Source organism: Melanotaenia boesemani, chromosome 14 (genome assembly GCF_017639745.1).
Source record: "Melanotaenia boesemani isolate fMelBoe1 chromosome 14, fMelBoe1.pri, whole genome shotgun sequence".
NCBI classification, from domain to species: Eukaryota; Metazoa; Chordata; class Actinopteri; order Atheriniformes; family Melanotaeniidae; genus Melanotaenia; species Melanotaenia boesemani.
In genome coordinates, this window is record NC_055695.1 from 20372012 (window position 1) to 20394283 (window position 22272).

General features: G+C 38.4%; 2 protein-coding genes across 2 annotated transcripts in view; one reads left to right on the plus strand and one right to left on the minus strand.

Moving 5' to 3' along the window:
* Positions 1-22272, plus strand: part of agbl4 (AGBL carboxypeptidase 4) — a 357829-nt gene that overhangs the window by 216846 nt on the left and 118711 nt on the right. Inside the window, exon 6 of the mRNA XM_042006451.1 lies at positions 21274-21313. Coding sequence (XP_041862385.1) covers positions 21274-21313 — 40 coding nt within the window. The remainder of the gene's footprint in view (positions 1-21273; positions 21314-22272) is intronic.
* Positions 53-2038, minus strand: LOC121653173. The gene is made up of 3 exons (XM_042006462.1): positions 1920-2038; positions 1588-1768; positions 53-1323 (listed from the first exon to the last, which is right to left on the minus strand). Exons 1-3 carry the CDS (start codon positions 2007-2009, stop codon positions 968-970), a joined length of 627 nt encoding a protein of 208 aa, XP_041862396.1. The 5' UTR covers positions 2010-2038; the 3' UTR covers positions 53-967.

Here is a 22272-nt window from a genome sequence, read left to right on the forward strand (position 1 = left end):
CCACCTCTTGAAATCAAGTTTATATTTTTAATAAGACAGCAGCATAGTCAGATACATATGTACAGTAAACACGTTTTTCAGCCATGCACAGAATGCACTGGACTTAGAGCAAAAAAAACAAATAGTGTTTTGTAAACATAAACCTATCACCTTTTTCTTTTCTACCCATCTCTTTACTCCCCAGTTACACTGGCAGGCAGCAGCTAAATCAACAATCAGCCTGAGTCAGATCTGTGCCACAAACAGACTGTATTCAGATTGGTTTTAATGGTCACGTGATGTTAATACCAATCAGAGTTCAGTCTGAATATGGTACAGATCTGATTCAGGCTGAATCTAGCCGTCAGTGTAAATAACGTCTTCGAGACAACTTGGCTGTAAACAAATTTTAAGTAACAAAAAACCCTAAGTGCTTTTTAGAAAATCCATCACTTTCCTCCATCTTGTCATCCCCAATTTCTGTCCACAGCTTTCTCAGCTTACAGGCTGCAGGTAGTGTTGTTTTCACATTAACAAACTTCAGTAACTTCAACGAGAGATCCATTGATGTGAGGACTGCGGAACCGAACCAGGCAGCAACACTAATCACAACACACTAATAGGCCCCAAATCCAGCCTGAGTCAGATCTGTGCCACAAACAGACTGAATTCAGACTGGTTTTAATGGTCACGTGATGTTAATACCAATCAGAGTTCAGTCTGAATATGGTACAGATCTGATTCAGGCTGGATTTATTTAGTTTGTGTTAATGGGATCTCAGAGAGATGTTAAATTGAGTTTGAGTCCATCAGAGAACTTCAGTATCACACGCTACAGGGCTACTGTAGACCCATGCTAGCTGCTCAATGAAGTGAAAATTAGGCATTTTCTGAGTTAACTGAACTGAGGTACTCAGACCATGAAAATTCTGATAAAACACTGTCTCTCACAATACCACCCCGAACATATTATCTCTACTCCACGTGACTACCAAAAAGGTTTGTTTAGCTTCAGCAGAAGCTGGTTTTCAAAGTTCTCTGACCCAATGCGGGCCCTTTTAGGATGGAGAATCAGTCCTGCAGTGCTAAAAAGCCTCTCGCAGGCAGCTGAGGCAGGTAGTGGTGTGTTCAGCATAAGAGACAGGTGGCACACTGCTGGGTAAGATTTGAGGACATCCATGTCATCATCTGGGTTGGCCAGGTAGGACTCGAGCTCTTTGGTGTTTTCATGTGCTTTACCCTTCTTGATGGTGGAAAAGAAGTCGTCCTCATCTGAAGACTGGGGAGTGTTACCTGAATGCACTGTGGGTTGATCCTTCAGATGGCTTTTGATGTAGTCAAGGCCTACAAAATTACAAAAATCAAAGGTTTTAAAGCAGTTGCCCCATTACCACTGCTGTAAACCCTAGATTAAAAAATAAAATCATGGAAATTGGACATTAATATATTCAGCAGAATTATTTTATACACTTGAAAAGGATTGTAATTTAGTTTTCACAAGTGAATAATGCATATTGCAAGAAATAATTATGGATACTGTAAATCTGACAAAAAGATCTGATCATCAATAAACTAAAAAGCATCAGCAACAGTACAGTAGTCACTTACCACTTTTTAGGATCTCTTCGTTACATGTCCAGGTCGTCCTGAACTTGGGGACCAGAATTGCTGCTGCAATTAGCTCTGGATCACCAAGCATCTGTCCAAAACGCTTTTCAAGTCCTGCTTGTAGTGCGTCCAACAATGGCCCACAGTACTTGGAGGAGATGTGGAACTGTTCGAGCTTAGCCTTGATTAATCAATAGAATTTTTATTAGACAGAAATGCAAACACAGTAAAAAAAAAAAATCCAGTTTAATATCAACATGGCACTTTTTTTTATCCTACGGTAAATAAGAAAAACTACATGTACTGAGTTGAAAAGGGGGAGTGACACACACCTTGAGCAGTGTTATTGTAGGCACAAGCCATCCCATCTGCACGTTGGCCTCTCCCTGTAGGATATTGACGGCCTTCGCAACTGGTTTCATGGTCTTGGCGTATTCTCTCAGAAACGCAATCTCCGGTTGAGTCAACCTGCCAAAAACAAACATAAATGGATACAAAAAGTCTAACTACTAGAGAAAACAACATATTTCCAAAAAGATGAGCATACGTCACTATTACTTAATTTAGAAAGTAGGAATGTGTGGTGTTGATGGAAACATATTAACCACACGAAGGGAGTGTTGACCTCAATTGGTAAATATGAATTGATGAATATTACCTCATGCAGTCAATCAGTTTTAAAGACAGTAGTACTCACATGGGGATTTTTAGTGCACTGCAAACAGATGCGATGGCTTCTTCTCCTTGTTCGTTTATGATTCTTCCGAGCCTCTCCACAGCGAAGAAGAGAGAATTCCATCTCGTCTCGACTGGCCTCACAAGTTGCAGTTTGCATTTTTTTGCGATGATCTCTGCAGCCTGGGTGGATCTACTGGTCTTGTTCCATAGACTGTGGCACTTTGCAAATGCTGAGCGAGAGACCCTCTTATAGACTGGATCAGCATCTGCTGCAGAGAGATCAACTGTTGCAACCAGGTTGAGAAGGTGGCAGGCACAGCGAAGATGCTTTGGCAGCTGATACTCCAGGCCATCATCTTCATCCAATATACCTCCAGCGTCAACAATCTCCACAGGTTCGCCTTCTTCCTCATCACTGCTCTCTTCTCTGGTTTGACTTGCCCCCTGGAGTGGTCCTCCTGTGTTGTTGTTTTCATCATGTCCATACACTTTAAATGCTTTTATGAAATTGGAGCCATTGTCAGTGGTTGTACACACTACCTTCGCCCGGATGTTGTATTCCATGTGTATGTTATTCAGGGCACCAGCGAGTACTGCAAAGGTATGAGATCCTTCTAACTGACAGCATGCTAGAGCAGCGGAGCATCGTCTCATCGTCAGAGGGTCCAACCAATGGGCCGTGACACCTAGGAATGATCTTCTGTGTGCTGTCCAGCAGTCTGTTGTTGTAGCGATAAACTGTACCTTGGACATTGCAGCCTTCAGATTCTTCTTCATGTCTTGGGTAGCTTTAACCACTCTGTTTTTGACGGTACCCCGGCAGATGACACTGACCCCTGGCTGCAGGTGCTGTACAAGGTCTTTGAAGCCTGGTTGTTCCACGACACTCAGAGGTTGCAAGCCTTGAATGACAAAGCTGATGATGGCATCATCCACACTCTTCTGTGAGACTTTCTTGGTTTCCCAGAGTTTAACCTGTGGTGGGGAAAACAATTATAGTACAATTATAGTACTGACTATATTTACAGTCAATTCCCAATGGCATACCACTCTCAAAAAGGTTGGGAACAGCACCTACTAGAAGCTAACCAGAGTCATGTGAACTGATAACAGCTGTGTCTCACAAATACATTTGCAAAATATCACACACTATTTCTTCCACTAAAGTGTCTACAGTATGCTCTTTTAAGGGCTGGCCATCTGTTACTTCTGTATGTCTAGTGTACAAAAAGAACTTTGTGACAATGAATGAGCGGCTGGAGGGGCATGTTGCCTCTCTGGGGCAGGCTCTGTAACCTGATGACTACAAATAAAGAATAAGTTGATCCCTGACATAGGTGTGCTGAGAGCATCTTTTGATCTCTGAATCTTAATAAGTAACATGAAAAACTTACATTACAAACCTGCTTGGCAGCGGGACCTTGACCTTCCTCTGGCTCAGAGGATTTCCTTTTGATGGAAGTTAATTTCAAGTATTTCTCCATGTGGTTTTTGTGCTTTCTCTATAAGTGAAAAAAGTAAAAAATAAATAAACGAATAAGTTATAGAGCCTTAACTAAAGGGTTGAATTGCATTCAAACATCTGCATTACTTAATTTACATTAAGTTTACACTTGTTATTTTGATCAACATGTGCCTGTATAATAGGTTAATTTACATTTTTATTATTTGCTGCTTGAAGACCTATTGTCTTATATGCCACCTTACATGTGTTTAAAGACCTGTTCATTGTTCCATACATGTGAAGATATATTGGTAAAAGACCAAGTGATTGCTACTACTGATCCCAGCAGGAATAGATGACCTCATCAGACAGGTTTAATTACAGCTTATTCACAACAGTTGAATGCAATTACTTGGTCTATTATTTTCACATGCACTGAACAATGAACAGGTCTTTAAACACATAAGGCGGCATATAAGACAATATGTCTTCAAGCAGCAAATAATATTAAATGTAAATTAACCTATTACACCTGTACTCCACCAACATCAATAAGCTATAGCATGGCATTATGGACCAAATCGTGTAATACATTAACAAAGACATTCTTTTAGCTCAAGATTTTGGTCTAAGAAGCCAAGTTTCATGAAATGAAACGTGGTCTTGTGGCTCAAGTGCTGAAAAATTATCGGTCCATGTCATATGAAAAAGTTTTAAACTACCAAACTACAACTTTGGGCCTAACTGGTACATCACTGAAACATCATGATGGTCATAGAATGCTAAACTTATTAACCTAGCATAATGTCACGTTAACACTTAGCTGTTTGTTTTGCTTACCTCTATGTGCTTTTTCAAATTTGACGGAGAATTCTTGTAAGCGAGAAGCTCTCTGACTTTGGGTCTGCACAGGACACAGTTCATTCGCCATGAATCCTTTTTTGAGCCAACTAGCGTGAACATTTCCTTCAAGTAAGGCCATGGGTGGTAACTCTGGGCCTGTTCGTCCCGTTCATCTGGCTCGTACTTCGACACGGAATCATCAGGCTTTACCTCTACCACATTATCCTGCTCCTTGGTATCGGACATGTTGCTGCCTGGTTCAGTTCCATAATCCTCGTGTTAATGAATCTCTCGTTGAAGTTGCTGAAGTGAGTTAGCGTGGAAAAAAAAACAAACAGCTACCTACCAAAAGCCTGAAGGCACATGTGCAGGCAGAGAAAGCATGTGCGTGGTGCTACTGTAGTCTGTAACCAATGAAAAGAACGATCATGGACAGCGAGCTAATCACAAGCTGGGATGTATGTAGCCGTGAGTAATGTTTCATACTATTGGCAGAGCCTTCGAAGATGTTTTCCTTCTGGTTCCAAATAACATTTCAATTATTTGTTGTGCGTTAAAAGTTACGAGTCTGATTTGAAAATGTACGGGGTAAAAGTACAGATACTTGCGTTAAAATGTAACGGATAAAAGTAAAAAGTACTCAGAAAAATAAATACTCAGTAAAGTACAGATACCAAAAAAATGTACTTCGTTACAGTACTTCGTTACTTGTACTTTGTTACTTCCCATCTCTGGATTTAACAAAGTTCATTTTATTTCCCGAAAAGTTACTAAATGACGAGATGACCTCAGTCAGGCAGGGGACATAGGTTTTGGGTTGCGATAAATGTATTAAAATGTAATTTGCGTATCTTTGTTTCCCCAACAGAGATACCAGAGATTAGAGTTTTTTGTCTTATTGCTTGGGCCAGCGGCTCAATAGCAATATCAAAGAGCAAGGGGCTAAGGTGGTCGCCCTGCCTATTCCCAGCCCGTTAGTCAGAACCACAGCAGTCGGAGTATTATATAGAACCTTAATCCAATTCATAAAATTATTGCTTAGGCCAAATTCCACCAAAGCTTAGAATACATACGACCATTCGACCCGGCCGAATGCCTTCTCTGTGTCAGTATGAAGGTCAGGACCTTACAGTTCTGGGATAACTGAACAATGTTGAGGACCCTCTTCATATTATCACAGGCATTCCGGCCCTTGATTGAAACCAGTTATGTCCTCCCAGACAATATGCAGGGAGCACCAACCTTCTCGAGGCGTAAGGCCAAAATTTTAAAGAGCAATTTTTGGTCAGATTTAAGTTGGGCTATTGAACTGTATGAGCCGCAGCTACCCTGGCTTTTTCCTTTTTTAAGGATGAGTGAAATGTTGGCCTCTCTAAGGGATTGGGGAAAAATCCTGATGGACAACAGGGGGTCCAAAAGAATATCAAGACATTTATTTTTTTACATATCACTTTCATTCACACAACTCTGTTAAGACATTAAATTCCAAAAAAAAGAAAAAGAAAAAAACGAATGGAAATAATCTTTCTGTCAGTTTTTAAATAAAGTTCCTAGATTTTGATCAAAAGAGCAACATCATGGCATTAAACAACACAAATTGGTTGATTTATAGATGCAGGTATGTTTAGTGGAATTGACTGGTAGATATACAGAAAAAGCTTTTTACTGAAAGGAGCCAAATGAGATGGTTTAAACTTGATAAGGAATAATTTACAACAAACAAAAGTGCTCAGCATACCTGTTGGTGTTGGTGCTCTCTGGTGTAAACCCTTAGTAAGCTAATGGTCCTGTTGATAAGATAGAACCATACTTTTTATTAACTCATCTTTATGAGTTTTATGTTTCCTGCTTATCTGGATGAATACTCTGAACAGACCACAAGACTTTTAAGATTATCAGCAGCAACAAAGTTAGATTTCACTCTAGCAGCCATGTATCTCTGTCTTGCAGCATTTCTACACCAACATGTTATACAGGAGTGGATCAGGCATTCTAAACAACACCACTACCCAGCCTCTTGACTGGCCCAGTTCACAGACACAGGCACACTCAGACGTTGAGTGGTACTGGCCATAAGCCAGGTACCTGTGATGGTCAGTGCAGCTTTGTTTAGCTTCAGTGTTAAATTGATTTTAAGGCTTTAAGTCATGCCTTTCTGGTAGCTAGCTGACCCTTTTGTGAAAGAGAGAAAAACAATGCTGGGCATCTACAGTAAAATGTTGTCTCACTCCATCACTAACACACACAATGCTGACTCTAAACTGAGTTTTTCCTCCTCAAATGAGTGCCCTTTCAACAAAGTCCTGCTCCATCTTCTCTCTCAGCTCCATTCTTATTCCACACTGTGATTAGAAGCTATCAAATACCAAACAGTACATCCATCTGGTGCACACATCAACATCTGGAGAGGGTGTTGGCACACACATCTCTCACGTCTTGCAGTTTAATTGTATGTGCATGTGTTGCTCTTGTTAGCTTGTGTTTGTATTTCATTGCATCTCCCTCAAACTCTTCCTGCCACCCCCTCCCTTTCTGTCCTCCGCTAGCAGCTAATTATTGTCCCGCTTAATTGCCAGTAAACACAGCAGTCCAGCCAGCTTCAGCTTTAAAGAACTATTCAGCACTCCATTCCAATACCTGATTGAACTCAACTAAATGGAAAAGTTGTGCTGAGGAAAACGCTTTAGTCACAACAATTTGTTTCATTTCTTTTCTAATATGTCTCTCACTGTCTGCTCACTTGAAGATAACAGACATTTAAATCTGTTTTGGGGGGAATATCATGAAAAATATAAATAACTGGTTTTGAATTGGAAAAAAGCAGAAAAAGCACAAGAGAACAGAATTGTTTTACAACTTGAACACATACACATTCACCACTATTGTTGGATCCATAAAGACAATAAACCAATAGAAAAATACACGTCTCCTGACCTTCAGCTCCAATTAGGCCCTGGAGGAGAAATGGGTGAACTTTTCAACCTTGCGTCTTGTCTATTGATACGCCAATGTGCTTGTGTAGAGACAGGAAAAGTGGCAAGTCAATATACAAGTTCACTGATGTGAGAAGCAGGAACACAAGTTTCAGTTGCACAAAAGTAAAAACTTTAACACCTCTGAAGATTTGAGCTCCGTGTCCCATATGGAAAAGTCTCAGATCCATTTTCTACCCCTCACAGTTGACTGAAGACCCCTAATAGAAAATGATGGAAATATAAGACTGTAAAAGCAAAGTGGATTTTCCACTATACGGCTGGTATTGGACTGTTTCCTAAAAATATATATCTTTTTTTTTTTTTTTTAACACACAGCAGAAGAAACAGCACACTGAAATTAAACTAAAAAGGCTGCAGTGACAGTTTTTCAGATAGTTTTTTTTTTTCTTTTTCATTCTTTCTTTTAACTGATTAAATTGTAGACTTTTCATTTAGTCATGATTTCACAGAAATGTCACATTTACATTAGCGTACAATAGAGCTAATGGACCGGGGCTACTCCATTCGGTCCTACGAGGGCTGCAGTCCTGCAGGTTTTCAATATATTCCTGCTCCAACACACCTGACTCAAATTAAATGAATCTAACAGGCTATGAAGTTCTCAATCATAACATATAAATTCGAGTAGCCCTGTAAAGGACTAAACAGCCCCAAAGTAGCTTCCACTATTGTATTTACTGAATGCATAAATGTCAGTACAAAAAGATAGTTTAGTTTAGAAACTTGACATGTCAAGTATGATTCAACATTTGAATAATTAGTCATCTTCCTCAGGACTAAGAAGCAGTAACAGTACAACAGCAGGGCCTTGATCCGTCTCTGCAATGCTGCAGCTTTGTGTGTCTGAGATTTGGAGGGCATTGATTCAGTGTTCTCTGGTAAATACCAGGTCACTCCACCTGCACTCCATCAGGCAGGGGTCAATCACAGCCCAATGGGGATATGATGATAGGACAGAGTCCATTTGTATGTGTGTATGTGTGTGTTTGAATGCAGTTGTGTGTTGAAGTATCAAGTATGCTATCAGTGTTCTCAAGTCATTGATTGGTCCTCAGTTTCAAGATGCTGTCATTGATTCTTTGCCAGGTCACTCTGGAAACTCTTAGCTCAGCAGGAGCTCTTTTGTTACCCACACATCTTACATACATATACACTAAAATACAAGTGCACAGTCACAGATGTCCAGTCATGTGCTGGCTAAGTTTATAACATTTATACACTGTAGGTGATAAACAGGAAAAATGACAGTGGTTGCTGATTGGCTTCAGTTAATTTTATTAGAAAGCATTTTTTCTTTTATCTAAGTGACAAACTTCTGTGCTGACAAGACAGAATTCACTTTAATTCACGACATTTCAGTTTATTTATATAGTACCAATTCACAATGAAACGTATCCTGGGACACACAGAAAGTAAGCAATTGTAATTAACATCCAATTAAAATGCTAATGATAGGCAGTTTGCAAAAATATTGTTTGAAATCACTAAGAGCCCGGATAAATGCAGAGAGTTGCACCAGGAAGGGCATCTGATGTATAACGTGCCAAAGAAACGTGCAAATACGACTTCCATACTGGGTCAGATGGAAGCGGATGATTCACTGTGGCAACCCCGGAAGGGAAAATGCTGAAAGGAAAGGAGAAGCAGATAATATAGTACTATATAATATTATATATTGTTATCGTCATATGTTAAAAACCTTCACTCTCAACTAAACTAATGGGATGTCGGTAAAAATTATCTTTGAGATGAGGTCCGCTATTTGCTCTTGATGTTTAACCTCGATTTTACTTTATCTGGTGACTAAACTATCCATTTAGTGCTGATCTGTGGATGGGCCTTCTCTTGGATCCTTTGCTTTCAAGTGAGTGTAATTATGATAGACTTATGATGATGCTAGCATCGCCTTGCAGAGGTTGCACTTCTTCTTTTTTTTTTTTTTTTTGTGAAGGTTGCACTCATAGGTTTTTGGCACTTGGTGTCCTTGATGTGTCCTGTGTTTGAACTCAGCATCAAATCTCACAGCACCATACACTTTGTACCAGAGCCAAGTGTCAGTGAATTGTTCCTCTATTGTTTTTTTTCTGGCTTCTGGCAAACGGATTGGTAAACTGACACCACCTAGTGGGGGTAACATATTATTAACAGGTACTGATTAAAACAGGTTGTCACATATTAAGGCAATAGTCACGTAAACTGTTTGATTTCTTACAGTTAAATGATTATTCACAAATTTTATCCCAGTAAGAAACTTTAGTATTTTTACTCCGAGTTCAGATGCAGCGTTACCATGCACCTGCACTAACAAGTCTGATGGGGAATGAACTGCCTTTGCTATTTTGCTATGCCACTAATTTGGATATATTTAGTCTGGAAACATTAAAAAAAAGTGAAGCAGCAATTTGAAATGTGTGTACAGCCAAGGTTCCCAGGGTAAAACATTGTTGGGCTAAGAAGTAAAGAGAAAATAGTGCCAAAGTCACTCACTGGAGTGTTGCAGCGGAGCAGTAAACTTCCAGCAAACAATGTGAAAACTAAAGGGATTAGCCCACAGGAAAGTTGCTACAAGTCATCATCCTGGCCAGTCAATCTCTTACGAAAAATTTCATAAAAGTCTGCTAGCTAAAATGATGTAATTCTGCATGACAACATGACTCACATGAAGTGAATGAAGGTAGACATGGGAATCTCCAGCTTGGGTTGTTCTGCTGATAAGCTGCTGCTTGTTGTGCATGATGGGCTTATTTAACAGGCACAGTGTTAGCTATGCTTCCACTAATGCAAGTAAAACTGTGGAGCATTTCAAACATTCGCAACAAGCACAGTCCTGTTTTGTGGGGTATTTAAATTAAATAAAGTTCTTGCAAATCGGCTACTAGGCCTGTAAGCAATAAGTCAATTAATTTCACGGTAAGTTTACCGGCTGCGATAATTTTCTTTTTTTTTTTTTTTTTTTTTTTTTTTTACTTACTTTACTGTAGATTGTATATGACAACAGGCTTCAGGAGTATCTCGACTGAACGCACTCATTTTTTGCTGAGTGATCTCTTTCATGTCATACTTGACAGCAGCAAAATACACATCAAGAGCAATGCCGGCTAATTGAGAGGCTCGGAAGGATTTCCAGTGGGCCTCATTACTTTTGGGGCGGTGTCCCAGCGTATGTGGAAAAGCACAGCTTCTCACTGAGTCACAGCAGCGTGCAGTTCACTCACTGCTTGTAGATCAGTCTGACACGCAGCGATAAGGGGAGATATTTCAGCTTCACAAACAGCAACGATGCGCAGTATTTTTTCATAGTTTTTTTATCACAATGATTTTAACTGGCAGTTTTGCCTGTTTTCCCTGTCTGAGCCCCATGTTTAATATTTTTTTATATATTTTTGAAGGGCAATTTTGTTAACAGAACAGAGACTTTATTTTCTATCTATTTTTTGTATTTGGTTTTCATTCATTGGTAATGAGACCGAGAATCTGTTGGTTTTGTTTTGTTATTTAAGATTTCATCCAGTTCCAGTGTAAAATGTTCTTTTGAAATGAAAGTTTATCTTTGAAAGGGTGTACTTGTATTATTATGGCATTGCCATTATGTTAGTTGAAAATGGTTTCAAAATTACATTGTCGCTTTGCACAATATTATCGCTAATCACAATAATTTCTGAGAAAATCTATTGCACAGCAAAAAATTTTTTATTGCGACAGGCCTAACGGCTACATGAAGACATTCTGGCCAGACAGAACAGAAGCTTCTATGATCAGACGTCCTCTTCAGCAGAAATAAACCCACTGAGCCGATACTGCAGACCACATTCTGTCTGCAACGCTGTCAGGCTATCTGGTGTTAGATTATTCACACACATCCTGTTTCCCTTTCTACTTATTTTCTTGGATTCTTTTGAATATAAAAAAGCAGTTATTACTGCTAAATTATACCCACCTTTGTTTGTATTAAGACTATGAGGGATGGTTTTCTGCCTTCAAGGGGTGAAAAAACAGAACAGAGATGCAAAAAACACTTTATCTACATTATGGGCTGGTTTCAGAGGTGGGGCTTAGGGCTAGTCCCAGACTAAATTTCCTGTGGTAGCTGGAATCAAATTAACTTGCAGAGACTTGTCTTAAATAAGTTCCGGTTTTAGTGTATTCTGGATTAAACTAAACCAGTTACAAAAGGGATGGTTAGAGCTAAATTAAGATTTAAGTTGATTGTTAAACTAATCCTTCAAAGGGGGAGGTTTAACTTCTGCTTAGAAATGTTTACAGGGGAGTCTGGACTATACTGTAAGCTGCTGGATTATAAAAAAACAGTATGCATCACAGAGGCCTGCGACAACACAATCACCTAATTTTTTTAGATTAAATAAGTTTTCCAGACCATTTTTGTACAAGTGAAATGCTTTAGAGCCAATATCTCTGCTTGAGCAATGACCAATAAGGACCTGCACTCAGAGATGCTCACGCAATGCACTTTAGTTAAATACGCAGTATTTAGATATGGATGGTAGTGTTTTTCTTTTGTTTTTTTAATTATTGCTTTCTATTTAATTGTACAAATTAAAAACTGTATGACTGAAGAGTTAACTATAGCTTGAACATCTTAAACACTCTTACTTTGGGCTGCATCTTGTTTCCTGTCTAAATTCCCTTCCTCAAGGAAAAAAATCTGCATTGTTAGACATATAAATAAGTTTAAATAATAATTATAATAAATATTATATAAATATATTAGAAAGGATTTTTTTTTTTGTTTTGTTTTGTTTCCTTTGGTATAATTAACCTGTTATTAATGCAGAATTCTTTGTCTGCACTGTGTAAATGCTCATGATCAAGTAAACCATCAGGAGGTTCCAGACATGAAGCCATTCAGTTCATCAGTCTTGTTTTGTCATGGTGGTTCAACACCACTATTAAACCACTCTAAACCCACTTATTTCTGCCTTCTATTTTTTTTTTTTTTCCAATGCCAGTTTCAGGTTCTCCCAAAAAGTCTTTAAAAGCAGGTATAATTTAATGGACATGATGTCTTACAATAAATATAAGAAGAGTGGAACAGATTTCATTGACTTACCTGAAGTTGTTGTAGTGACATTTTTTTATTTGTGTTGTATTTATTTAAATGTTTTTTTAATAATTATGTAGTTTGGCAAAACTTGTTAAAAATAACATCTTTCATCATTTTTTAATGACTTCTTATTACCTCTGCCATTGTTTTCTTTTCAGATCAACATTAGTACGTGGTGTTTTTGACTCCGTTAGGGGTTATTACATTGACCAGGTTTACTTAGCTAGGTGCAGATTAAGGCCCAGTCCTGGCTTACTCTAAGCCTTATCTCTGAAACTGGCCCCGTATGTCATTATTAGTCACTTACTAGTCACTTGTTTTTGAAGAAAATTTCACGCTCGTCTCTGTAACAATAGTTCACTTAATTAAAGTTTGCCACCAGCCAATAGTGGCTGACCAGAGCGTATGCACACTGTCACTATATCACAGCAGAAAGCTTATCTAACGCAGTATCAGAAAAAACTTATCTTATTTCATGTTTTATTTGAAAGAATATTGAAAAGTGCTTTGTCTGACCAAAGGCCACTTTAGCCAGGGTATAGGGCATAGAGGGACGTTTATCATCTGATTGGCTTTCCAACTGGTTCAAGTTGCTGGTTTTAATTTGACAGTTTGACTGTTTGAGAAGAAAGTGAGCTGCTGCAGTCATGCTGGATAGACTCTTGGGGTCCTTGATCAAACAGCATGTGACGTAAAAGAAAGGTGGCAAAGAGGGTCCTCACTGCCAGATAAGCTGCTCCTTAATTGGTTTACATGAATATTTAATGATCAAGATTAAATTAAATCATGATTTTAACTGCTAAGCACAAAGGCATTTGTGTGTATGTCAGTATGAATATAATATCTAAACCTTGTGATAATAGCATATCGTATACCTGTGTTTGCCAGAATGCTCACATATGTCTGCCTACATTATGTGTATTTCCCAGTTGTTGTGCATATTATCAGATTACTGCAGTCCAGGGTTCTGGAGGTAATGTGGTAATAGCAGCAGCAGAAGGGACTGTGTGAAATGTGCAGGTGGCTGTCTTCTCCTTCTGTTAAGCAGGAAGCTGCTCTCAGAAAGAATAAATTTTTTATTTAGTTTGTTGTATTTTTAACCAAGAGCTCCTGGTCACGCAACAAAGCTCTGCTTTCCATCGCATCTGCTCCCATCCTCTCCCTCGTCTCAGTGCCACAGTACACATTACCTGACACTGTCAGGCATCTGGAGACATGATCACATTTCTGCTGGCAAACAGCCATTTTTCCAATACATTATACAGTTATAGGAAGCCTTATGTCCTGAACGCCTCTGACATTATGATGTACTTGATTCTAGAAAGCCAGAAAGCTGGGCCCAAAATATAACATAAAAAGCTCATTTCATTAGCTCATTCTTACCTCACCAACCCTCTTTGTTACCAAGGGACGGTGACTAAGATGCCATTAGATACGCAGACAGACAGCGAATGCACCAAGTTCTCGTTTTACCTCTAAAGTGTAACAGATCATTTCAGGCAGTGCATGTGTGTGTGTGTCAGAGAGTGTGTAGGGCAGTGGGATTTTAACTCTCAGGGTAAATGCAGAAGTGAAAATAGTGACTCAGGGCAGATGAGGTACACAGAGCAGATATGCGATGAAAGGGCTGGAGGAAGATGGAGGATTAGTCACGCTGTTGACAGAGATGCTCTCACTCACAACCCCATCAAGCATTGACCCCTGATGTGACCCTGGCTATTTGATAGGTTGATGATTTTGTGTGTGTGTTTTTGTGTGTATGTGTGAGTAAGGCAGTTGTAACAGCATGGAAGTTTGGATGCAGGTGCCGATTTTCAACATGTGACTTTATCATGAGAGCTGGGGGTGAATCTACGACGGCACTTTCACAGCAACAGTTAAAGCATAGAAAGCTGTTAAGATTTCTTTTTAAAAGACCTGCAACCTAACATACACATAATTAATACTCATTTCTTAAAACGGTAGCTATTATTGTCATATCGTCACCTGATCACATAAACCTGGGTACACACATAAGGATTTTCCAAATCTGAAGAGATGTTAATCTGTTAGAGACCTCACACATGAAGATAGCAGCATTAGCAGTTTTGATCGTACTGTGTGTGGTGTGCTCCGATAATATCAGCACAGAACAACACACACAACGATTCTGTCCTGCAACCAATCTACTATCCAATCCTCTGAGCCAGAAATCTTGCATAATCAAACGTGATCTAACAAAAACAAAGAAGAAGAACCATGGCAACAACTGGAAAACACAACACCCAGCATGGAAGAGAACATACATGATGAAGTAATGATGGGGGTCTTACTGTTAACCACTACTGTTAACAGAAAAATCCCGGACTAAAAAAATAACACTGGAGACAGCGTGAACACAGACTTTTGATCCCTCCTTGCTCCCCAGTCAGCTCGCTCTCTGATTGGCTATGTTCCGTTCCACGTCACAATCCACACAGTCACAACTCAGGAGTCGTCTGCTTTCCACACACATAAGAAGATTTTTGTTTGTAAGTATTGAACATGTTTCATATTTGCAGTTATCGGCCACAACCTGTTTAGGAGCATTTATTGCCAGGACAAATTCACTCTTAACACACCTCAGACCTCAGGATAATCTTTTAGGATAATCTTATAAGACTTAACATAATCGGGCATTTGCCGTCCTTGGTCGGGAAGGAGTAAAATCGGGACAAAAACAGCCCAATGATCTTTATGTGTGTGTACCTCACTTAAGCCCCAGTATATGACAGATAGCATCTATAACCACCTGACTCTGCAGTTCCCCTCTATTCTGTATTTTATTGCCTAATTTTGTTCATGTTACTTATGGCACTATTTTCTTTTTTAATTTAATAACCACAGTTATTTTCCTCAGCTTCTGTATCCTGCTATATATCTCATTACAAAGAGATTTTGTGTGACAGTTGAGTGTTTTTGTCTTTGTCCTCTAAATTCTTTTATTTTAAGCAGATGACAATAATTTCACACTGATTTATCTTTTTGTAGTGTAGTGTTCGTGATTGTGGCATGTATGCATTACTTTATGCAACTATGTTGTTGCTGTTAGCGTTATTGGGTGAAACACCATGTTTTGGATCACAGACAATTGACTCATGTCATAGATGTAGTAGCACTGTCTTGCTGAAATATGGAAGACCTTCCCTGAAAAGATATAGTGTCTGGACAAATGAATATCTTGTGTTATGTATCCCCCAGCAATGATGGTGCCTATCCAGATGTGCAAGTAACCAGTTGCATAGGCACTTAATCACCCTCATACTATCACAAATGCAGATTTTTGAACTGCCACTAAAAACAAACTGGATATTCCCTCTCCCCTTAAGTCCAGAGGGTGCAGCGTCCATGATTTAAAAAAAGAAATTTAAAACACAACAGCTTTTCTGGATCCTAGCCGAGCCAGGGTTGTAACAATGTTCACTTGTGACTTTTTACATAACAGTGGATGGCAGAATAAACTGTAGACAGTGACAGATCACAGGCATCTGTTACTGAATTTCAGTAGTGTCCTCTGTTCACTGAGATGTTTCTCTGAATCTTTTGATGATATTATACACTATAGATCAGTGATCCCCAACCCTGGTCTTCAAGGCCAAATATCCTGCAGGTCTTAGATGTCTCCCTGCTGCAACACACCTGATTCAAATTAAACGGTTTTCTAACAAGCTCTGCACATGTCTGCTAATGAGCCATTAATTTGAGTCAAGTGTGTTAAAGCAGGGAAGCATCGAATGTCTGCAGGACAGTGGGCCTTGAAGACTGGAGTTGGGGATCCCTGCTATAGATGATGAAAAGTCTTCACAATTTTACATAAATTTTACATTGAGCCTCATTCACCACCCGTTCTTACCAACAGATTTGTTCTTAAATTCTACTTACAAACATTTTTTAAAAATTGTGGTATTCACCAAAATCTCCGTGTCTCAAATTTGTTCTTAGCTAAGAACAAAACTTACGAACACTCCAGAGTCTCACGGACATTTGAAAGCTGACACCTTCCTTCTGTTGGTCTTCCTCTAAAAACATCGGCGCAAAAGACTGCACACACGCCAGATCTGTTCCCTCAACCACAAGAATTTCACTCCTAAAATGTCTTAAGTCAGGCATGTGGAGACTCCCAGATCCACCTGCTGGATGTGGTTTGCTGAAAGTTATTTTCCTGTTTAATAACACCTATCAGACTCACTTGGGGGATTCATCAGATGCACCACTCAATCCGTAGGTAAAACGCATCTTAAAATGATGCCACAGCAGGTGGAAATCTGCTTTACAAACTGTTTAAGGTGCTGTGTAATTAAATTGTATTTTATATGAGATATGAACAGTTCTGTGGTTTACAAACATGTTCATGAATCTGACAGAAGGTTTTCATATAAAACTTCTCAAATATAACAAATTAAAGGAGATTCATGAGAAGATATTGGTAAATATTTAATACAATTTACTTTTCTAGCCTTTTGTTGTCCTCATCTCAACTTATTAGATGTATTACTGCCATCAAATTGAAAATGAGCCAATATTTTTCATAATATAGACAAAAAAAAGCATAAATATTGCGAATGAGATATTTGTTCATGACATTTGCAAGTTATTGCATTCTGCTTTTATCTACATTTCACACTGTCATATCCTGAGAAAATTAAAAAGTACAGCTCTCTTAATATCTTGTACCCTTAAATGTAATCTGAAAAATTAACAAAATTATAAATAGATGTTTTTTTTTATTATTTTTGTTTGTTGCATTTTTTATAATTTTATTTATTTAGATTAACATTGACATGAATAGATGCAACATGCACGTTTAAAGAGGTTATTTCCATGAACAAACTAATTTATTACAAAAGAATAAATAATACCCATCAATAAATGGGTTGACAGGACATGATGACATGAAAAGTTGATCTATAAAAGTAATGTAGCATGTCTGTGGGATTTTACTCTATTATTTGCTATTATAACTTAAACTGTCTTCTGGTGCCAGAAATTCATGTTTTTCCTTTCCCATGGGAGGGGACCTCCAAAAACCCTATGATTAAGTGCTCCATGCTTCATACTCGGAAACAAAACCTATGTTCATGGTGTTTTGAATTATTTTAGAGCAAAAACTGAACTAAACTAAAAAGAATTAAGAAGAATTTTCAGTCAGTGGCATGGAAAAGCATAAACTGTGTACAACAGTTGTTGCTGTGTATCAATTTTTACTTAACACTTATAATTTTTAATACATTTCTGGAAATGTTATATATATATATATATATATATATATATATATATATATATATATGTCACACATTTTTCCTGCCATTCCAATTCCCAAATTAATAAAACAATTCTGAAAACTGAGAAAGAAGTGAGATGGTGGCTGTGCAATTCTGCCATATTGACTTAGAATTAATTTGAAATGAGCTACAGAATGATAGCTGGGATTTTCCTTCTGCCTTCTTGCTACACCAATCCACTGGCTACTGTGTCCTTCCACTCTTTTTCTGTGTGTGTGTGTATGTGTGTGCTTGTGTGTGATAACAATCAGAAAATATGAGAAGTAAAATCTGTAGGAAATGTTGGCAAATTAGTTTTGGCTAGACTTTGCATGAATATTTAATTTAGTCATAAAGCAAGGATTTTGTACTTTTTTCACTGCTGTCACTTCATTTGACATCCTCCCCATCCTCTTGCTCATCTTCCCAACCAGATTATGGTGGCACAGTCTGTTAACTGCCCTTCTGATTGGCTCTGTTAATGACCGTATTTATACTGATTAGAACTTTATAGATTTCTTTAAGGGGTGGCAGTTGTCAGACTCATATTAAAAGACAATCTATAACATAAAAAATGTAATTCTAGTAATATTCAAGAGAAACTAATAGAAACTAATAAGCAGAGAATCAGATAGAGACGTTCACGGTTTCTCTTTTAGTCAGAATGTCAATTTTTTGCTGGTTTATAGTCCCTGCAAAATTGCATCTTTCTAGTTATGGAGGCAAAGATCGAACTTTATCAAGGCCTGCAATCACAAAACACCCGAGAATATATGCACTGATCCAGGCTTTCTACTCATGTTTCATGCCTAGAAAAATAAAGTGAATTAAGCTCTCATATAACACTGTAGCTATTTGAGTAAATCAGTGACTTCACTCTCTTGGTCTGTATCAGTATTGTCTGTAGTGCTACTGGCTGCAGAGTCCACTATAGCTGGCAAGACTGCAACGACAGCTGGACTGGTCGTCACCCCTGACTCCCATCTGCTTTCTTGTTTTCTGACCTAATGACTCTTTAACTGGCAGATTCAGGCTAAAGGCACATCTGTGTATTTTAGGCAGATTAATTTTTACAAATAATCGTTTTACCTTCTTGGATTTTTGTTCGGTTACGGTCAACAATTACCGGTCAGGCCAATTAGTATATGTTAGGCAGTCAAGCATTAAAAGTATGTTTGTTACATTTACTTCCAACTAAATGCTGTATTTGTTTAAGTCTTTTGCAGTGTGTGTTGAAGGGGGCAGTGGAGCTGGGCTGCCTTCACCCAGGGACTGATCCCTCAGCTTTTAGTAATGTTTGATAAAAGCTTAATTTAATCCTATTTTCTGCCCTGAAATGCTTTTACTAATGTAATTCTGTCTGCGTAAGATCCCCCTCTCTTTCTTCTTATGTGCGTCTTCTTCCTACAGAACACTAAGCACCTTATCCACGTTGAGAACTAACAAAAGCAGCAGGAAAAGAAAGTGGTTAAAATATATTGTAATTCTCTACCACAGATGAATTATCAGTGTGGCAGAATGAACAGCGCTCACACTTTTTATTGGCTACTTTTGAATTGGGTGATTGTTGTGTGGAGGGCATGTTTATATGAGGCTGTGAAAAAGTGATGTGATGAGTTGGAGGATGTTTAAGTTAAGAATATTATATCTAAGCTAGAGGTTCTGCTTTAACAAATTCAGCTTTGTTTTCCCAGTTGATGAGTTGAGTTAAGCTGGTCTGAGAGCTGTCAGTCATCATCATCAGCATCTTTGAGCACTCTTCATTATGTTGTGATTTTGAAATTTTATTTCACATACTTTCTGATTTATGTTTGGCTGGGTGGTTCATTCAATTTTTGTTATAAATTATCTTCTTTAATAGAAGAAAATAAAAGAATCAATTCAAATAATGATGACTGATGAATAATTATACAGATTTAGTTCATTGCTCCTGTACAGACCAAGGAGACGTCGCTTGAAACATTAAAGTGTTTTACTGCTATAAACAAACAGACATTAACCTCTGTTTTCTTGGTGTCGTAATGATTTCTGCTCCAGCTCCGTATCTGGGGCCGTAGCTGTGGAGAGTCATTACTCTCTGCAGGTGGTTGTAACTGTGCTGTTTGTGCGTGACTGTGTGTAGAAGGTGGATGAGTTGGAAGCTATGTGCATGTAAATCTGTGTGTGAGCAGAAGCAGAGAGTAAGAACTCAGCTGGTCTGCATCTCATGTTGTAACAGTGACCTCTGCTGCATGTGTGGTGACCCGTCTCAGCATCCATACCTCACTTGCCTCAAACCAACTAATATTCCCATTTCTTGTATTTAGAATTATACCAATACAGCATTTAATGGAGGTTTTTACTCTAATTTTGGACAACTTACACTTTGTCCGTTTGAGTCCTGAAAGAAGTGTTTTGTGGCCTATCAGAGAGTTCCACTCTAAGCAGAGCTGTATTCAAGGAGGGAAGGCTCCAAGTATGTAGAGAGTCTCTTTGCTTATCCCTCTTAGCAACTGGTCAGTACGGTCTTTGAATATTGATGATGTCTGGTCCTAAAAGCTGGTGTTGAGTGTGACCCAACCACGCTGTGTCTCGCACACACCGACCTTTCATCCTTTCTGGGGATGTGAGGATCTTCTTTCCTCAGAGACTGGTGGAAGAAGGGGGGTTGAGGTGTTGATTACTGCAATGCTTGACAGTCAAGTGTGTGTTTGTCTCTGATTTTTGTGTACATTTGTGGGAAGGTAGCAAGTTAAGGAAAGGGGTAAAATCCCAGCCCTTTTTCTAGGCTTCTTTTCCACTGCTGAAAATATGAAGTGTTAAATTGCACACTCCATTAAACACAAGGTCATTCTTACACATGCTTAAAATAAGAGATGCAACAATCTCTTTTTATGTATTTACACACACACACGCACAAGTTCTTATTGTACTTGATTCTGCATCAACATATTTGGTAGGCTTAAACCTGCATAATACTTATAGTTAGTAAACACGAGACCAGGAAAGTCACTCTTTGGATCTGTGAGGAGGATTGGGGAATTCAGCCTGATATCCGGTCTGTGAATTAGGTCAATAATCAGAGCCCGATACTGATATTGGATTGGATCGGTCCTAACTCTACTTAAAATCACAAAAGTCCACAGACAGCATTTGAGGAAAACATTGTCGTACAGGGAGTTCAAACAAAGACTTAACATCCATAACAAAAACAATATAAGTCTGTTTTTACCCCAATTAACTGCTGCTAAAAGTAAACTTCTAGTTTTACCATGAATATAAATCAATTATAAACATGTGGAATAGATCAATACATTTTCTGTTGGACTTAAATATGAGAATTGATTAAATTATTGATTACTATTTTGTGACATTTGTCTTTCCTTTATCCTTTTTTTTTTTCAGCAACAAAGGCGTCTAGATCTGTTAACCATCACCAACTGTGGTAAGTCCCTGGGATTTTATGCTCTGATTTCACCGTCAACCATGATCGACCCACTGCAGCACCACCTCAGCTCAGAAGGACAAACACTGTGTGATGCCATATAGAGAGCACAGTTTCAGTATGCTTTTAGTCTCTTTTACAATTGGATTTCTTATTTGATTTCACTGAAATTTTTCAATAAGAAAGTGAAACTGTCATGCTGATGTGTTAAAAGAGGAGTGAGGCTTGCAGTCCAATGCCTCCACCTCCATGTCTTGTCCTGCTGTAGCGATGCGTCTGATGTTAACAAACAGGGGAGAGCCGGTTTATTAAAATGAAAAGAAGTTTTCTGTCTAGCACTTAAGAAAAAAAAAAAAAACCAATACTTCTTTTTGTTCATCAAAGACCATGCAAATGGGTAGAAAATTGTGAGTTTGGATGGGAAACTGCTACCAAAGCACAACGAGAAACATAGTTTATTTTGTTTTTTAACTAAATGCGGTTGTATCTTGGTGAATATACGTTTTGAGGCAAAACAACAAATGAGAAAGAAGTGGAAAAAAATCTTCCTTGAAAGGCACATTCCAGCAAGTTCAGCCCAAGGTCAGAAGCTTTTTCTAATATCACTGGTGATGTCTTTGCTTTTTTGCAGTGTGTTAACACACACCTGAATGCTCCAGATGAGCAAACTATGAGGAATGAAAGTGAAAGTGTTCACACTTGATGATGATCAATTAAACAAAGTCATTAGCAGCACTTTCAATACTGTTAATTCTCATGCAAGTAGTAGGCATGCTCTTGTTAATGAGGCAGACGCTAGAAGATTTTTATGTCTATATAGGAATGTTTTCTGTGCTTATTATTTTTTAGCTGATCTCTTCCATTCAGTATATAGGGTTATATGGGATATTGTGTACATTTTGTGCATGTAATTTGAATTGCATCCAATGTTCAGCTCAAACTCGCATCATTTAGTCAGG

Coding starts and splice junctions, on each gene's coding strand:
- LOC121653173 (XM_042006462.1), bottom strand. CDS start 2,009: ATGAAACCAGTTGCGAAGGCCGTCAATATCCTACAGGGAGAGGCCAAC. Junction 1,769..1,919: donor CTACAATAACACTGCTCAAG/GTGTGTGTCACT, acceptor TGATTAATCAAG/GCTAAGCTCGAACAGTTCCA. Junction 1,324..1,587: donor CGAAGAGATCCTAAAAAGTG/GTAAGTGACTAC, acceptor GTAATTTTGTAG/GCCTTGACTACATCAAAAGC.